Here is a 17,512-nt window from a genome sequence, read left to right as displayed (position 1 = left end):
TGAACTAAACATTCTCAACTGAAGGTTTTGCAACTCAATGTTTTGAGTTATCAGAGTTAATTTTCTGATTAGGTATAGATTAATTAGCAGCTGCCTGTGGTTTGTAGATGCTTTACAGAGCTGAGTTTCTTCTGTCGATACTTTGTGGCTGCAAATGAAGTGAACTCACGCTGTCATTGGTAAAAGAGCAGCTAATGAATAGTCAGGGAAAACATTCACTGAGCCAGCCCCATTTTCAGGGTTTATTTATGCAGCTGGGTAAGGAGGTGTTACAGTGAGGCATGGTATAGATGCAGGGGTCTCCTTCAGCATGTCCTGTATTACTCTGGTGCTCTACCTGACTTTGGATTTTTAAAAAATTAATAATCTTTGCCCCTGTGCTTATGCATTTTTAATTGCATTAATTAAATGAATAGGCTTATGCAGTTCTTGAAGAACCATATGTGGGGACCAAATAGCACGAGACTGAAATAGTTACCCTCTATCTGCAGCCATGAGGAACAGAGTAAACTGCTTGGAGACCCAGTCTGTGATTGCTTTTACCCCAGTGAGGAGTCTGGAGACATCAGAATAGCAGTCTGAGCACCCTCCCCCTCCCAAGCACATTCTCAGCTGTAAATAGCCATTTATGTTATATTTATAACGGCTGGAGTGAAGCATGCAGTCCCTCACGTGCAGTGTGTTACTACTGATATTTGCCAGATTGCTCTGTAACTCATTCTGCTCACGAATCAGCTGGTGTGTGAAGGTACCACTGTGAGGAAGCAGCTCAGTGCTTGGGGTGTCAGGTCACTGTCAGCCTTTGTTCTGAGCTGGCTTTGTCTTGATCTCCGTGGCCTTACCTCTAAGGGATGCAGGGTGAGCTCAGTGATGGCACCTTCACATCCCTGGTTTCCACTGGGACTTTCCCTGCCTTTGACTCCTTCCTACAGTGTTTGGTGTTTGTTTACCTCTTCCCATTTATCCCTCACTTGACCTGCTATGAATCTCTGTCCTGTACCCACAGAGGAGGGGAGTAAACCAACCCACATTTTGTAACAGGATGCAGACTCCCTTATTTTTCCAACAAGTCTCTGTGTTACTTTCAGATCTATCCAAGTTTTGCTGGGGTTTTTTTTTGTCTGGTTACTTTGTCTGCCCCTGGCAGCACTGAAGAGCAATCTGCACGCTCTGCAGAGCACAGGGAGAGTCCAGGTCTTCCCTGACACCACGCTCAGGGGGCATCTTTCGACTCAGTATGAGTCAGGGCAGGTAGGGGATGGAGAACTGTGTGGCAGGGATAGCAGATCGACGTTGTGGCTGCAGTCCCAGTGTGTGCCCAGCTGGGTGTGGTAGTTAAGGACAGTCATTAGGCACAATAAATTGGGAGAACATCAGGAACAGGGGGAGGCACATGCCCTGGTAGGAGTGAGGACTCAGCTCCCACCACAAGTGAGATGAAGCCTCAGACTTTGAAAGGCAAGAAATGTCTGAGCGCAGCCGTGCTTCACTTGGCTTAGCTGGAACGTGGTCACACATATGGTATTCAGATCAGTTCCAAGTGCCCAGGCAAAGGAGGCCAACCTGCTTATTTTCAGGGTTTACGAGGGGTGTCACTTGCTAAAGTGTCCAGGGTGACTTCAGCCACGAGTTGCAGCAGCCAAGTTACGCAACCGTAAGACAGTGGGTGTACAGTGGAAACGGTGACTGGAGGTTTGGGGCTTTCTTCTTAACACATTTTAAGCAGTCCTCCATTTTGCAGTGAATTTAAGAAATTCACTGCAGTACTATCTCAGATGGCTAAGAGGTGAGCTATGGCTGAAAAAAGATGTGGGCATCCAGCTCGCAGGGCTGCCAAGTCCTCCCTGATCTCAGAGGATTTCAGAAGTTTGCTGGCAGGGCTCAGCTGGAGGATGGTGGCATGTCACGGCTCCTGTAGCCACACTAGCAAAGCTTGGAGTGAGGTTTGGTGACTGGAACCCCCTGAGTTGTGCAAGCATTGTGGCATGGGGAGAGCTGCCCAGCTTGGGGATGGTGTTTGGCTGCTGTGTGTTCGTGCTGGGAGCGGCAGGAGCTGCGCTGAGTTCCAGCTGAAAGGGGTCTGAGCAGATGTAGTCAGGAAAGAAGCCTCAAGGGTAAATATTTTCTGGTAATGCAGAGTCCTGCTTGCACACAATAGGGAAAAGGCAGTGAATGCAGCCCCAGGTCTCCTGTCCTGAGTAAATGTCACGTTGCCATGATGTGCTTCGGCCAGTCCTGCGCCACAGGCTGGGAAACATCCTCTGGCAGCCCCGTGTGACACACAGCATGTCTTCTGTTGGCAGCTTCGATGTGGAGAATGGCCCGTCCCCAGGCCGCAGCCCGCTGGACCCGCAGGCCAGCTCCTCCTCAGGACTCGTGTTGCACACCACGTTCCCGGGCCACAGCCAGCGCAGGGAGTCCTTCCTGTACCGCTCCGACAGCGACTATGACTTATCACCAAAGACCATGTCCAGGAACTCTTCTCTCCCAAGTGAACAGTAAGCATACATTCAGCTCACGTGAGTTTTACTACAGTAACCAAGAGCTTTAGGTGGCCTCCTGTAGTCCTCAGCACTCTCTTAAGAGGTGCTGTGGGCTGGTACTCACATTTCATCACCTGAGTGCCCAAGGCAGTCAGTCGCCTTTGTGGTCTGCCAAGTGGTGCCTTCCCTCTCCCCATCCCATCCTTGAAATATTTCCCTTTTCCCCACGATTTCACACAACAGCTTTCAGATCCATACCCTGAAATAACAGAGAAACCTTCTGCATTTTACCTTGCTCGGTGTGAGTTCTCCACCTGGGATTTTGTTTGTGGTGTGAAGCGCTCGCACCCAGCCGCAGGGCAGAGCCTGGGCTGGGCTGTGTCCTCGCTGGGTCACCAGCAAGAGAGCCCAGTTGCTCCAGCGTTTCACTTGCTTGGTGATCTTCTGCCCTCTCTTTTCTCCCTTACATCCTCATCACGCATTCTGAGAGCCTGGTTAACATCACCTCTGCTTCTTCTTAAGGAGGTAACGTTCCCTTAGCCTGGACAATAGAAATATGACTGTACTTATATTCACAGTATTCTCCATCCTGTTCTCTGTCATGGGTTGTTTGCTAGAACTGAGCAGAAAACGCAGCATAAAGCTGAGACAGATGGTTGAGCTTGAGAGGATCAATACAACACAGAGTGTGGAGCTTACACGAGTGTCCTGGATTTGCAGCCCTTTGTTTTAAAAGACACGGTTTGAAGTTTTAAAGTGACCATTAAGCTATAAAAAAGTGCTCATAAAATATAAGTTTGTTATGAAAGCCCTGCAAGTTTTGTCATGAACTAGAAATCTAAATATTAGCAAGATCCAGGAGGAGGGTTCTCCTGAAAGAGAACATCCCTCCCTGTTAGTTAACATTTAGTAAATATTTACCAGACACAAAGTAACCCCTCCAGATTATGCAAATACCATGTTTTTGTGTAAACCGTGGATTTTAACACTTGCCCACTGTTCCCAGCCATGTGCTGGAGGAGACAGCTGTGCTGGGGTGGGGAGAGCCCCATCCAGCTGTGTGCACCACCCTCATTTCCCCCACCTTCAGAGCTGTCTGCAGTTACAGGTGTCCATTTGCTGCAGGCATCAGGGCTCCTGCAGCACTCAGAGGAGCCAGCATCACCTCGCTGAGCTGGTTTTGACATCAGCATTGCAAGGACTTTAATTAACATGTAGGTTTAGCAGCACTGATAGCTGAGTCTGGACCAGCGGACGTGCTTTGCAGCAGCACAGCCAAGGAGAGCACCCATTTGGAAGGGTCCCATGGTGGTGGATGCCTTCTGTAGAGGTGCCTGTGGCATCCTGCAGCCGTGCCTGCCCTCCTGCCAGCAGCAAGACCTGCTGTCCTGCCTGCAGCCGTGCCGGCTCTGCCCTCCCTCTGTGCATCAAGGCGGGATGGGAGCAGCCGCACTGCATGGCCTTGCCTTCAGGCCTGTGCTGCGCAGCCATAGCTCTGCCCTGACGGGTCTCAGCTAGGTAATTCATACCAGGTTTTTGATATACACACAAGCACAATGTATAATACCACCAAAACAGAAAAAAAATCCCTCTTGTTGACGGCCTGTTTTCCTCAGAACCTCTGCTCAAACCTTCCATGATGAAAACAGCCGGACAAAAGCCTCTGAATAACATTAAAGACTGTGACAGAGATCAACAAAGAGCCAGGAAATTGAAAGCTGACCTCTCCCTGGACCGTTAGGGTTTATTTTCCACAGCGGTACTAGTGTGCTGCCCTAACTTTTGAATTTCCTGCCTTTTATTGCCCGGTGTTACCAGTGTAACTCCAGCCGGGTTGTTTTGGATAGGCACCGTGAGACCTTTCCATTAGGAACAAGTGTTTGTGTGGCATTAAAATAAACCCTGTGTGGGTTGGTGGTGGGGTTTTGAGGGGGTTTGTTGGGGGATTTTTATTTGTGACGTGCGCTGCCTCAGGAAAATGATCTTTCTCTAACCAAATTCACAAGTTTTCTCCCTTTCTCCCCAGGCATGGGGACGACCTGATCGTCACACCTTTCGCCCAGGTGAGTCGGTGGCCTGTTGGCCTCACCAATGAAGAGGAAATAACGTGAGGACAAGGTGAAGGGAATTAACGGGCTCTGGTTTCCTCCCTCCTCCTAGGTGCTGGCGAGCCTGCGGAGCGTGAGGAACAACTTCACGCTCCTCACCAATCTGCACGGCACCTCCAACAAGTAAGCAAGCTGGATTTTCCCTCTCGTACAGCTCGCACGTAGCAGGGAACGGCGTGAGGCGGGAGGTCCGAGCAGGGGGGTCACCGGTAGCCGGTCCCCGGCCCACCGCCGCCTCACCTCGGCCGCCGCTGGCTGCGGGCTACCGGCCGCCCTGCCTCAGGCGTGCATTGCGCGGGACGCCAGGGGGCGCCAGAGCGCAGCTTGCCGCCTGGGTGGCGGCGAAGCTTCTCGCCTCAGGGATCGCCCGCGGGTCGTCACCGGCCCTGGGCAGCGCTTCCCCCCTGGGCACCGCTTCCCCCCTGGGCACCGCTTCCCCCTGGGCAGCGCTTCCCCCCCGCCCCGGCCACAGTTTGCCCCCGGCCCCCCGAGGCTCTAAGCTGTGGCGCTGGCTTGAATTCCCTGCCTGTGTTTCAGGGCTGCCCACCGAGCTGGCCTCTGCTTTGTTCCTTGCCCTGAGGCCACAGTTGCTCTGAACGGGGACAGGGATGCGCTGAACTTAGAAGAAGGACAGAATGGTTTGGCCTGGAAGGGCACCCAGTCCCAACCCCTGCCATGGTGCCCCGAGCCCCATCCAACCTGAGCACTGTGTGAATAGAGAACCACAGAACCTGCAGCTGGTTTGGGCGGGAAGGGACCTCAGACCCTCCAGTGCCCCCCTGCCACGGGCAGGGACATCCCCCACCCCAGCCCAGGGTGCCCCAAGCCCCATCCAACCTGGCTTTAGGCCCTGCCAGGGATCCAGGGGCAGCCCCAGCTTCTCTGGGCACCCTGTGCCAGGGCCTCCCCCCTCCCCAGGAAGGATTTCTGCCTCCCAGCCCCTCTCCATCCCCCTCCTGCAGCTGAAGGCCGTTCCCCTGGGCCTGGCCCTCCCTGCCCTGGGCACCAGCCTATCTCCAGCTCTCATGGAGCCCCTCGAGGGATGAGAAGGGGCTCAGAGCTCTCCCCAGCAGCAGCTTCTCCTCCCCAGGCCGAGCCAGCCCAGCTCTCCCAGCCTGGCTCCAGAGCAAAGGGGCTCCAGCCCTCCCACCATCTCCATGGCCTCATCAGCACTCACTCCAACAGCTTTGTGTCCTCCTTGTCCTGCAGACCCCCGAGCTGGATGCTGGGCTCTGAGGGAGGTCTAACCTAAGAGGAAGATTATTTTTTTATAAAATACCTGCTGAACAGGAGAAACCCAACAAACTCCTGTTCACGCCTTTGTCCGGAACCACAGTTTCCCCTTTTATAATGAGCCAGTCATCGTCATTTTATAGCCTGTTTTGCCCAAGAGAGCTGTTTTGTGTGAAACCAGCATCACTCATTCCTGGCAGCATCGGTTATGCACCCACCCATCCCACCCTGGGACTGGCAGGCGCTGCTCGCTCACAGCGTCCTGCTGGCTCCTGAAGCAAAGGATGAGGTGTGACAGTACGATCCAGTGAGGCACCATGGGCTTGTTTCACTGTTACAGGCATGAGCAGCATCGCCTGGGTGCCCACCATAGGCTCTGCTTCCCACCTTCCAGTGCAGTGTTGTATTTTACATAAAGCCCAGCATATTATCCAGGTGTGACCATTTCCTCCCGTTGATTTCTGTTTCTAAGTTTGATGGGAAGGAATGGCCACACTCCAAGGTGGAGGTTAATAGAAAAACAGATGGCTGAAATAGGTTTCTTTTTTGTGAGCTTTGCTTTTTTCAACAGCTCCAGCATTTCAGCAGTTCCTAATGAGGAATCTGAAATTGGACGGGGACGGAAGGAAGCGAGGGCGTAACCTGTAGGACACACAAGCATCTTGCAGTGTCCTTTTGAAAACATTCCCAGATTTGATTGAGGTAGAAATTCATGCAGCCAGCCAAAGTAAAAGTCATTAAATGTTTAAACCATTATATACCAAACATCCAAGTCCGTGGTGAAATGTGCTTCCAGGCGCTGCGGAGCTTCCCGCACAGTTTCCAGAGCTCTAGTGGGTTACAGCCATGCTGCCAGCTCATGGTTTTATCATATGCCTCATGATATGTGGTATTTTACTTAAACTTCTGCTCTGGGGGTCATGAGGATCTCAGCTTTCCTTTAGCCCTTCCTCTCCCCTCTTTTTCCTCTCCGCCACCCCCCTGCCCTGAGAACGAAAAAGAGGATGCTGTGCCACATGTGTACAGAAACGCTGGAAAATATGAATTTAAGGGCTGGAGAAAAAAAACATACAACTACTAGAAGTCATATTTTTGGGGGCTTTAACGTCAAGGGTTTTAAGACAGTTTCCTGATTGGAAAAGAGAAGAGTATGATTAATGGTTTCGCAGTGCCTGAGTTTGGCAGCCGCGGCCCCGGCCATGGTCAGAGAGCATCCGGCGCCTACTCGCTCTTCCTACCCGCCGGTGAGAAGGAAGGAGCGGGAAGCAGGAGCATGTGGTGGTGTCTGAGAAGGGACAGTGCTGTGGAAACACTCATAAAATCATAAAATCAGAGACTGGTCTGGGTTGGGAGGGACCCCAAAGGTCCCAGAGCTCCAACCCCCTGCCACAGGCAGGGACACCAACCTCCAGGCCTGGAGCTACACAAGGTTGCCCAGGGCCCCAGCCAACCTGGCCTGCAACACCCCCAGGGATGGGGCACCCACCCCCTCTCTGGGCAGCCCCTTCCAGCCCCTCACCACTCTCTATGGAAAGAACTTCTCCCTAATATCTCATCTAACCCTTCCCTCCTTTAGCTTTAATCCATTCCCCCTTGTCCTGCCAGCATGCTGGCTGCTGCAGAAACAAGGATGGGCACAGCCAGGACGTAATCCGAGGATGCCAGGAGCGGAGCCATTCCCTTGCCAGGCTCTGCAGCGGGGGGAATACCCTACTGAATACTAGTTCATCCCTCTCCACACCCCACACCCCCCCCCAAGGCATGTCTGTGCAACTCCAGGCAGGGTTTGGAGATACCCACAGCACGTCTCCCCAGATACTGGAAGCGCTGCAGTGTGGTGTCCCTATTGGGGAGTTTCTGTTTTTTAGAGATTTCAAGATTTGGCTTTTCAAAGGCTCAGCAAGAGGCAGGTCAGGGCAGATTTTCAGAGAAGTCAGCATCCAGCATGTGCGCCTTGTGCTGATCCCTTCGAAGAATCCTAAGTCCCATAGCTCCTTCCAGAAAAGCCAAGCCTTTGAAATCCCAGCTGGCACGTGGGTGCTGTGCCTCAGGAGCAGGCTTTGGAGCCCCGCCGGCCCATCTGGAGGCTGGGGCAGCAGCAGGACTGTAGCTGGGTTACTCCAACGTGGGTCTTCCTTCTGTGGCTAGGGAGGCCTTCCTGGAGCACTTCTGAAGAACCCCCCGGAGCTACAATTGCAGCAGAATTGAGCTGCTCACTTGCTTTGATTTTAGCTTCAAAGGAGAGCTGGCAAATAATGGCTGTTTGAGTTCAGGGGCTGACTCAAAAAATTGGGGTTAGGAGGTTGGCTAAGAGAGAGAGAGAGAGTGTGGGGAAATCTGGCTTCAGTTAAAATGTATCAGAAACTTCTTAGGGAAGCAAAAGCCCAAAGTTTCGGTTTTGGTCAGCCTGAAATACTGTATTTAGTCCAAAATGGAAGATCCCTGGGGGTGTTCAAGACCAGGTTGGCTGGGGCCCTGGGCAACCTTGTGTAGCTCCAGGCCTGGAGGTTGGTGTCCCTGCCTGTGGCAGGGGGTTGGAGCTCTGTGACCCTTAGAGTCCCTTCCAACCCAGCCCAGTCTGGGATTCTGTGATTTTCCCAGTCAGACCCTGGTTTCTTGACTTGAGCCCATTTTTCACAGAGCTTTTGGTCCTTCTGAAAGCCATGCTTTGCTGGTGAAATGGTTGCCTCCTACTCCAAAAACTGTCCTTCAGCAGTTTCAGAGCTCACACTAGTGACTGTCACATCTTGCTTCCTTCCAGGCACAGTTCAAAGCGTTAACCATAGGGTTTAAAGCCTTACATTCTCACCCCTGGCGTTGCCTTGCAGCTTGCACCTGGGCGTAGCAGTTGACATTACTACAGGGTCCACCCAGACCTTGTAGGTAAAAGCTTTCCAGGAGAAGGCTTTGATTCTGAGGGACCCACTGACCCCTTCAGCCACAGAGATGGGCCCTTGCTGACTTCCAGGAGTGTTTTGAGCAGAAAATGGCAAAGGCAGTGTGAGGAGATGGCACATGTTCCCCTCCTTCTCAGCACGTGTGTGTGCTTAGCCAGGGGCCATAACATCTTCAGGTTTTCCTAACAGGTATATTGATATTGCTCATTAACTGCCAAAGAATTTCCAAGTGTTTTGAGCTTCTTTGGGAGTAGGAGAAAGGGGTTTTCAACTGTGGGAGTTGGCAGTTTGAACTGCCAGCAGGGTTGGAAATGATAAAGTAATAATACCTATTCACAGAGTATTCTTTATCCCTCTTAGGAGATCTCCAGCAACGAGTCAGCCACCTGTCTCCAGGGTTAACCTGCAAGGTACGTGTCTCACTCTGATAACTGCCTGCAAGGTCTGATGGAGACAAAGCCTTATTGCACAGCATGTTCCTACCAGCTGCTCCTCTGCCCCCCTGCCCTGCTGCAGCTCTGGACTCGTAGAGATTCTTCTGGGTTACCTGTGGAAAACCAATACAAGAGAACCATCAGAGCCCAGATCCTGTTATTTTAATAGTTAGAGGTTGGGGTTTCTCCTTGTATGTTAGCATAAAGGGCAAACATGATTTTGGTTTGATAGTCACGGCCACAGTGACTGCTGTTCTTCTGAGTCCCTGTGCTCTGCAGGCCTGGACAGGTCCCAGCCTACAAACCTTGAACAGGCTCAGACACAGCTGGATTTTTCGTACCCTGTTTATTTCAGGTTGGTTTCCATGTGATATAAGTGAAAATTGCAATCTCAAGAACCTTTCTCAGGTGAAACTTCCTCTGCTTTTACTGGGCTGCCCTGGATGGGGATTTTTCTCTCTCTTTGTTTGCTCGTGGTCTTTTGAAACCTGTGTTTAGCAATCGAACAAGAGCAGGAGCCAGTGAGTGTGGCTAATTGCACCTTCATTCCTCTCTGCTCCCCACCCCCAAACACACACACACAGTGTCCCTCAGTCACCTTGTCCTCACCCCCGTGTTGGGTCAGGGACCACAGCAAACACAGGTAGGTTTGAGCATGGTCACAGAGGAGAATAACACTGAGCAAAGTCTCTGGATGGAGAACACCAGGCAGAGCACTGTGTACAGCCTGTGCTGGAGCCCGGGCTGGTGAGGGGGCCCAGCTTCAGCCTGGGGTGCCAAAGCAAGGTGGGGAGGGCAGCAGTGGGAGCCCAGGGAGTGGACGTGGTGGGGTCAGGGTACTGCTGAGGTAGAGTGAAGTACTGAGGATGGGAAGCAGAGACAGCCTGCTTGTGATGAGTTTATTTTTACACATGGCTTTAGCCACGCAGTGCTGAGGGCTGGTGGGACCCCTCTCAAGAGCAGAGCTGGCACTATTTGCACTAATTTGAAGGTTACTCCCACTGAGAAGGAGATAAGATTTGGAGGAGTGCCCATTTGCAAGGTTTAATCTCAGCCTTTCCAGTAATTACGTGCTTGGAGGGACGAATAAAGCTTAATTTTTACAGCCTGGATAACTCATTTCCGCTCATGCTGTGCGTGATTTACTGTCTGGGGGCACGTGTGGTCCTGGAGACTTCCAGATTAGGTTCCTCAAACCTTGTTAATGGAACGTGGAATCCTCTGCTGCAGAAAGAAAACTGGACAACACGGTCTATAAACTCCTTCTCCTTCACTCCCTCCCTCTGAGCAGCATCGAGTCAGGGCTAGCAGGAATGCAGCCCGTCACTTCATTTAAAAATCTGTTCTAGCAAGGCTTTGATTTTGTGGCCTGAGTGGAAAAGAAAATCATGGAAAATTCCATAAGGTTTCCATAGATCTGTTTATATGGGTTACTGAATCTAATAATGAGGAGAGAATTCCCTTCCAGGAATTTGTTAGATTAATTTGCTCTGTGCTTTCTGTGGAAAGGAACAGCTTTCAACTTTTTAACACTTTGTGGATGTTTTTCTACCTTCTTTCCAACCTGACCCATTGGCTTCTTGTTACTTTTTTAGCTAACCCAAATTTCAGTTTCCTTTTGGATTGCAAGGTCACATCTTTGTAGAGCAAGTTTTGGGTTGTCCTGTGAAGCTCCAGAAGAGAAGGCCACCGAGAAGAATCCAGCTTCTCAGCCGTTTTAGCCTTGTGATCCTGACTCATGGTTTTTAATGTTTCAGTGCTGGTAATTACGTGTGGAGAGGTGGATATATCTATAATAAATTACACTAACATCTTGCCTGAGATGGGGAAAAAAGATAATCATGTCCAGATGTGGAAATGAGCCCCGCTGGATGCACCTTCCGTGTGTAGGTTTTAATTTGGGAACAAAAGGATTGTGGAAAGGAGCTGCAGCTCAGTGGCTTGTGGAATCTGTCAAAGGTAGAGGAGCACAGGCTGGGTTTGTGGCCCCTCAGGTAGACAAGTTGTTAACCTTGTAGCTTAACTGACCAGGTGAAGTCTTCAGATGAAACAACAAAAAATGTAAGTTGTAAGGGACTTGTAAGTAAGGGACTTGTCACAGTTTGTAGGTAAGAATAAGAGGTATTTTTGAGATTGATTGGAAATCACTTTCTTTCCTGCATGAAAGAAGCCAATATTGACATCATTGGTGAAAAGGGCTGGGGTTCTCAGTTGTATTTCTTTTCAGATCATTTGTGTTGGTGAATTTTGGATGCCTATCTGTACAATCTGTCCTAAGCAACCTGCGTTAGCAGGGGCTTGGACTTGATGCTCAATTGAGGTCCCTTCCAACCCCTACAATTCTGTGATTTTACGAGCTCACACAGGATCTAGTCACTCAGCTGAAGCAACCCCTCCCTGGCCAGCCTAAGACGCTGCATCTGCCACCCAGCCACAGCCCTGTGCTGAGGGTGTCAGGCATGAGCTTGCTGCGAAGGGACAGCAGCTCTGCCACGCTGAGAGAAGGCTGAGAGCCAGCCTGATAGAGCAGCCCCACTCAGGCAGCTCACAAGGCTTAGGGTCACAGCCCAGAGAGGGGATGTGCTCTTTGAGGTGAGGCCAGCACCCAGGCACGTGCTGCTTGCCTCCACGATGCGTGGTGTGCCTCGGCTCACGTTCCATGCTCGCATGGGAACAGAGGCGTAGTGAGGGATGCCGGTCTCGTTCCGTCCTGTGGTTATTTCTTTGCCTGTTTTGTGCTGTTCTAACACACCAGCCAGGACCCTTCTGAATGTCTGACCTTGGTGTGTTTGCTGTCCCTGCTTTGCAGCCCAGAGTGCGTTCCAGGTTCCTGTAGATCCCCTGGTTTCCCGTGGAGGCCGTAGTCGTTCCGCCCAGCGGAACCAGCCAATTTGGTGATTGCCTTCCTTTGCCTTTTTACAGCCACTGCTACATACTGGAACCCAGTATAGCAGAAAACAACGACAGCCATTTACTTTCTAAGAAAGTTTCTGTTTAAATGCAGCAAGGACAAAGATTTTTAGGACCTTTTTCCTCCCTCCCCAACCTGTGTTTGCATCTTTTTTTCCCCTAGACGGCTTCTGATGTGGTTATTATGAAAGGAAGGATAGATTTTCCTATCAGCACACTGCCAGTTAACGTGCCGGTGGCTCCCGTGGCTGAAAGCACGCAGAGTGTTTTTCCTGCAAGTTTTGGAGAAGGAAACGGTAATGTTTTCATTGGGATTAGGCTGAGTTACATCCCTCCAGATAGAAGAATGTGTTTTGAAACGAGATGTGTTTATATTCCTGCGATGGGTTAGTTGGCAAAGCTGGGGATTTTATTTTAGCTCCCCCATGTCACACATTGATTCATAGATTTACCCCAATCACTTGACATCAGTATGAGCGTTTCGTATATGTCTCCTTTTATTTGTCATTAGCGGGGTGATTTATATCCTGTTATGAAAAGTGCAGGACTCAGGGTTTAAAGCAAGCTAGCGTACGTTAATAAAACTACCCTGGAGGAAGACACATTACGTTCCCTATTTACGCTGGGAGGAATACTTGCCAGCTGTTTACTCCAGCTAGAATATTACGGGATTTACCCGTTGTTTCCAACCCAAGCCAAATCTGGTGCTCGTGGAGTCCCGAGGTTGCATCACCGAGGACCCAGGCCCGTGGTGAAGTGAAGGACCTGTGACGAAATCACCACATTCCTTCTTCTCTTTTATTTTTTGCTTTCAGTTTCTTGAAACCATGAAAAATTCTGGGCAGGTTTTCCAGGGGACAAAGTGCTTTCCAGGCCGATAACGGGTGGCACTGTAAATTTAAGAGCTCTTAACCTTACAACCGCAACCATAAAAGGCAGAGGAATACGTATTGGACATCCTGTGTTTTGTCCTCGGTATCAGCTTAAGTAAACCTGGCACGTTTTTCCTGTTGTTTTGTTGTAACTGCAGGGCTCAGGGACGAACGGAATTGCTTTCATGAATTAACCCAGAAACCGAGGCAGGGAAATAGGGAGCTGTAGTGGAAAGCGTGGAACCCTGAACGAGCTGGTGTACGCGGCAGCCGGGGAGGGTGGTGGGGACGCTGCAGGCCGCGAGGCCCTGGGCCCCGTATCGCATTACCCGCTGCAGTTGTGCACGCTGGGATTAGGAATAGGAATGGGTGCTGCCCAGTTGCCCTCTCTGGTGTTATGGAAGCACTGCTATGTTGTCACACAGGGGGGCTGTGAGGTTTCTTTCTCCTATTGTCTTCTTTGTTATTGTTTAATGTGGCCTCTGCCACAGTTCTTTCGCTGACCTTCATGCTACCTTGGGCTCAGTGAATCCATCCAGGCTTTCTCCTTCCAATTCAGCTCTCCTTCCCAGACAACAGTGAAAAGCCTTAGATCCCTACCCAATTCATTCAGCTAACAAAATCTTTAACCAGCAACAAGCCTGGTGGTTCTTGCTTAGTTTTATTCCCCCTCCCTCCCCATATTTATTTACTTCGCTGTCCCTAATCCTCTCCGAATTAAATCATCTTTCACTGGCTGCCACATCCAGTCTAAGCCTCTCGTTCTTCCGCCCATTCTGATACAATCTTTTCTCCATCTGTTTTGTTTCCTCTGTGTTCTTCCCCAGACTGTTTCGTATTGTCCGGATCTTTCTCCCAGCTCAGCACAGGATCAGTGCCATTCCCTTTGACTCCCAGCACCAAGGCCTCTCCCTCACAGCACGACAGTGGTCACGTACCAGTCTTTGTGTTTATCTGAACCACCATAGGCTCATCGTGGCATCACCTCGCCTTGGGGCACTGCCATAAATGACCCCCTGATCTTATTAATGTTTATAAATATCTCAAGTGTGGAAGACAGGGGGAAATGGCCAACCTCTTTTCAATGGTCTGCGGGGACTGGACAAGGGGCGATGGGCTCAAGTTGGAGCACAGGGAGTTCCCCCCCAGTCTGGGGAAGAACTTCTTCCCAGTGAGGGTGAGGGAGCCCTGGGACAGGCTGCCCAGGGGGTGTGGAGTCTCCTTCTCTGGAGAGATTCCAGCCCTGACCTGTCCTAGGGACCCTGCTTTGGCAGGGGGTTGGGCATGATGAGCTCTGGAGGCCCCTTCCAACCCCTACAATTCTGTGACTTCGCAGAGGCTGAGGAGAAGGCTCTGCACCAGTCATGGTGCAGCAGGGAGCAAGAAGCTTCTCTGACTGAACAGGGACACAGGGGAGAGGTGGCACGTTTCTGCCAGAAGATTGATACCCAGATGCTGACAGTGTTTTCCCATAATAGTTCGTTTGATAGGCTGTGGCATTTCGCTGTTACTGGTGGCTGGTGGGAGCAAAGCTCAGTGTTAGGGGTCAAGCAGTGCTGTGTGCTTCCTGGAGCTGGGAGGGGTTTGCAGACACTTTTATCAAGAGCAGGAAACCAAGTGCCCCTTGGATACTTTCAACACCAAATAATTGTAGTCTGTCCTCGCGATTAATTATATACCCAGCAGTATGATAGAGCTGATTTGCGTTGCAAGCCGAGGCTCCTCAGGGCCACGGAGATGCTGAGAGGGCTGGAGCAGCTCCCCTAGGGAGAGAGGCTGAGGGAGCTGGGCTGGGTCAGCCTGGAGAAGAGAAGGCTGTGGGGGGACCTCACTGCAGCCTCCCAGTCCCTGAAGGGACCCCAGGAACAGGAGGGGAATCAGCTTGTTAAAGGGCAGAGACTGGCAGGACAAGGGGGATGGAGTGAAGCTGAAGGAGGGAAGGTGAGGGGCTGGAATGGGCTGCCCAGAGATGTGGTGTTCTGTCCCTAGGGGTGTTCAAGGCCAGGTTGGCTGGGGCCCTGGGCAGCCTTGTGTAGCTCCAGGCCTGGAGGTTGGTGTCCCTGCCTGTGGCAGGGGGTTGGAGCTCTGGGACCCTTCGGGTCCCTTCCAACCCAGACCAGCCTATGATTCTCTGTAGCGCTTTGGGACATGTCACACACAGGCTTTTCAGGCCTCATGGGATTAAAGCTTTGTTAAAATTCCTCTCTGAGGATGGGAAAGAAAGATTGGTGTTTTTCTTGCTTGTGCCTTAGCCTTTGCTTCCCTGCACATCTGCACGTTTGCCTGCACTGCTCACATGCCTTTACACGAACTCAGAACTTGTACTCTCTCATTTTTTATGTGGGTGTAAGATGTACACAGACTCGTGCACGAACATTTGTATCAAGCATAAACAAAAGACTGGAGAATGCTGGTGCTTGTGCTAATGAGGGCCCCAACTTCTTTGTACAAGTTAACAAGCCCTGCGTGTCAAAGTCAGCCCTTGGTTACAACTATCTGTAAATCCCAAGTAATTAGCATGGAGCTAGTGCTCTTGCACCATACTTCCTCTGCTTGGCGTGCGGAGAACGGCCCTGGGCATAGACGAAGTAGAGGATTCGTTTTGAAATTCTGCTGCTTTGTTGTGAGTTTGGTTGAAAATCTGGCCTTTTGAGTTGGGGAAAGATTGTACAAGTGGAGAAGAAGTGGTGTTCTAGGCTTTTAACAAGTGTGCAAGAGGAGCCACGTATGACTGCTAGCTGAGCTAGCAAGTATCTGGCTGGGCACAGTCAGTTCAGGGGTGTCGCTGACGTACTTGTTACCTACAGATACTAATTTTAAAGGACGTGGTGCTGTAACGATGCAGAGTATTTAGAAACTAAGCAAAAGCGTAAAAGAAGTCAGATAGATACCAGCCTAGTGAAGTGACTGAGTGAAATGAAGGCTGTTGGATGGCAAAGTGATTCTGGCTGCTTGAGAAACCAAGAATGTGTTTCCAAGTTACCTGCAGCAAAAGCAAACGTGGCCCACCGATGCTTCCAGACCATGCTTGGGGGGGAGCTGGGGGGGCCATTTCTTGCTCTTTGGGGGGGGTAGTTCATTCCAGCAGAGAGTCCGTTTCGTGTGTTGCGCCTGCCTGCGAACACACACCCCCTGAAAGTTGGACTCATGCTTCTTAGTAAGTATTTCAGTTATGCTATTGACGTCAATGCAGTCATTAAATAGATTGCCGGCCCTCCCATCAGTAAACCTGTGCCAAAGACCTAGAGGCAGACACATTTTAAAAGAAGAACATCAGGTTTTCTTTTAGCATTTGGAGAGAATAAGGGAAAAGTTTCTTCTGAAGCCACTGCCCTTTGCAGTTAAGGGAGGGAAGGGGGGGTTGGTTCACTTAATGTTTTAAGACTCCTTTTACTGCAAAGATAATGGCTGTGTTTTATCCAGCACACTTTTGTTACGTTGCTGTGCACATAACCAGCTCCAAATGAGGCGAAAGGGTGGGGGGTTTTTTTGCCATCAGCTGAAAATCGACACTCATTTTAGGTCTCCTGGCTAGGTTTCTGTGCGTATCAAGTAGCAGAAGGTATTCAGGCAAACCTGCTTAGCCTTTGACTCCAGAAATTCTGCAAGGATTGATTTCATGACATCTATATAAGAAAATAGCCTTCATTTCTCCTCGGCAGGCTCTGAAGACATACAAGCTAATCGTGACTCCATAGCAACGGATAAAAACTGTTTTCCCCTCTGCCCCACCTGTGGGTGTCACATGAAGATGCTACACGTGCTGCTGCCATCAGGAGCCTGTCACTCCCTGGGGCCCAGCTGCCCTCTGGGGCCGTGGGGTGAGCGGCTGCGATGCCAGCGGGACTCCCTGCGTGCACTCACGCCGTGTTTCTGAGGCAGGCTGGGCTCTCCTGGGCTGGCTGGGACCTCCGTTCCTGACCCTGGCTGGGGAGATACCTACCTCCTGGAGCTGCTGCCCTGCCTGTCGCTCAAGGCAGCTCCAGGTTGTGGAGTTCTTCTCTCCTGGTGTCAGGAATGGCTCTGGCTGTCAGCCAGGGAGCTGCGAGCTGAAAACTTAGTGGGGTATAATAGATGGCATCCTCACCCAGGTGGAGGGAGCACCTTTCCTTTGCCAGGACAAGCAGGTATGTTGTAATCAACAGGAGCAGTGTGTTTCTGAAGAACAGTTGAGGAGCCAAACCACTGGGGTTTTTTGTTGAGGTTGTCATTTCACTGATGATACCACACTCTGCTACGCAAGATACAGCCATAAAAACAGTCACAGGTTTAGTTGGGGCTTCTTTCTGCTGGGTGGCTTCTTCTTGAATGATCCAGGCAATCGCAAACCCAGGGGAGCAAGGAAGAGGTCTCCATAGTGGCACGCTCTCCTTCTGTCCCCATGTCCTCCCTGCTCTTTCAGCACATGTCAAGCCCTGAAAGCCCTATGTTGCTTGACTCAGCTCCCATTCCTACTGCATTGCTTAAGGCCCCTGCGAAGACAATGAGGCTTTGCCATGGCTAATATCAGAGTTGATAAAATCTGTGTTTCTTTTGTTTTCTGCACAGAACGATAATAGTTGCTGTGGGTGAGAT

The 17,512-nt window shown here is 50.8% G+C and overlaps 1 protein-coding gene across 2 annotated transcripts in view; it reads left to right on the top strand.

The window, feature by feature from the left end:
• PDE4B (phosphodiesterase 4B) overlaps positions 1-17,512 on the top strand; it is a gene marked incomplete at its 5' end in the record, with an annotated part of 198,424 nt that overhangs the window by 124,028 nt on the left and 56,884 nt on the right. For both annotated transcript variants that reach the window (XM_084266009.1, XM_084266010.1), the window contains 4 exons: positions 2,304-2,498; positions 4,510-4,546; positions 4,644-4,714; positions 9,082-9,131. In XM_084266009.1, coding sequence (XP_084122135.1) covers positions 2,304-2,498; positions 4,510-4,546; positions 4,644-4,714; positions 9,082-9,131 — 353 coding nt within the window. The remainder of the gene's footprint in view (positions 1-2,303; positions 2,499-4,509; positions 4,547-4,643; positions 4,715-9,081; positions 9,132-17,512) is intronic.

Source organism: Gallinula chloropus (assembly GCF_964237585.1).
Source record: "Gallinula chloropus genome assembly, chromosome: 6".
NCBI classification, from domain to species: Eukaryota; Metazoa; Chordata; class Aves; order Gruiformes; family Rallidae; genus Gallinula; species Gallinula chloropus.
This window is presented reverse-complemented; position numbering and strand designations above follow the sequence as displayed.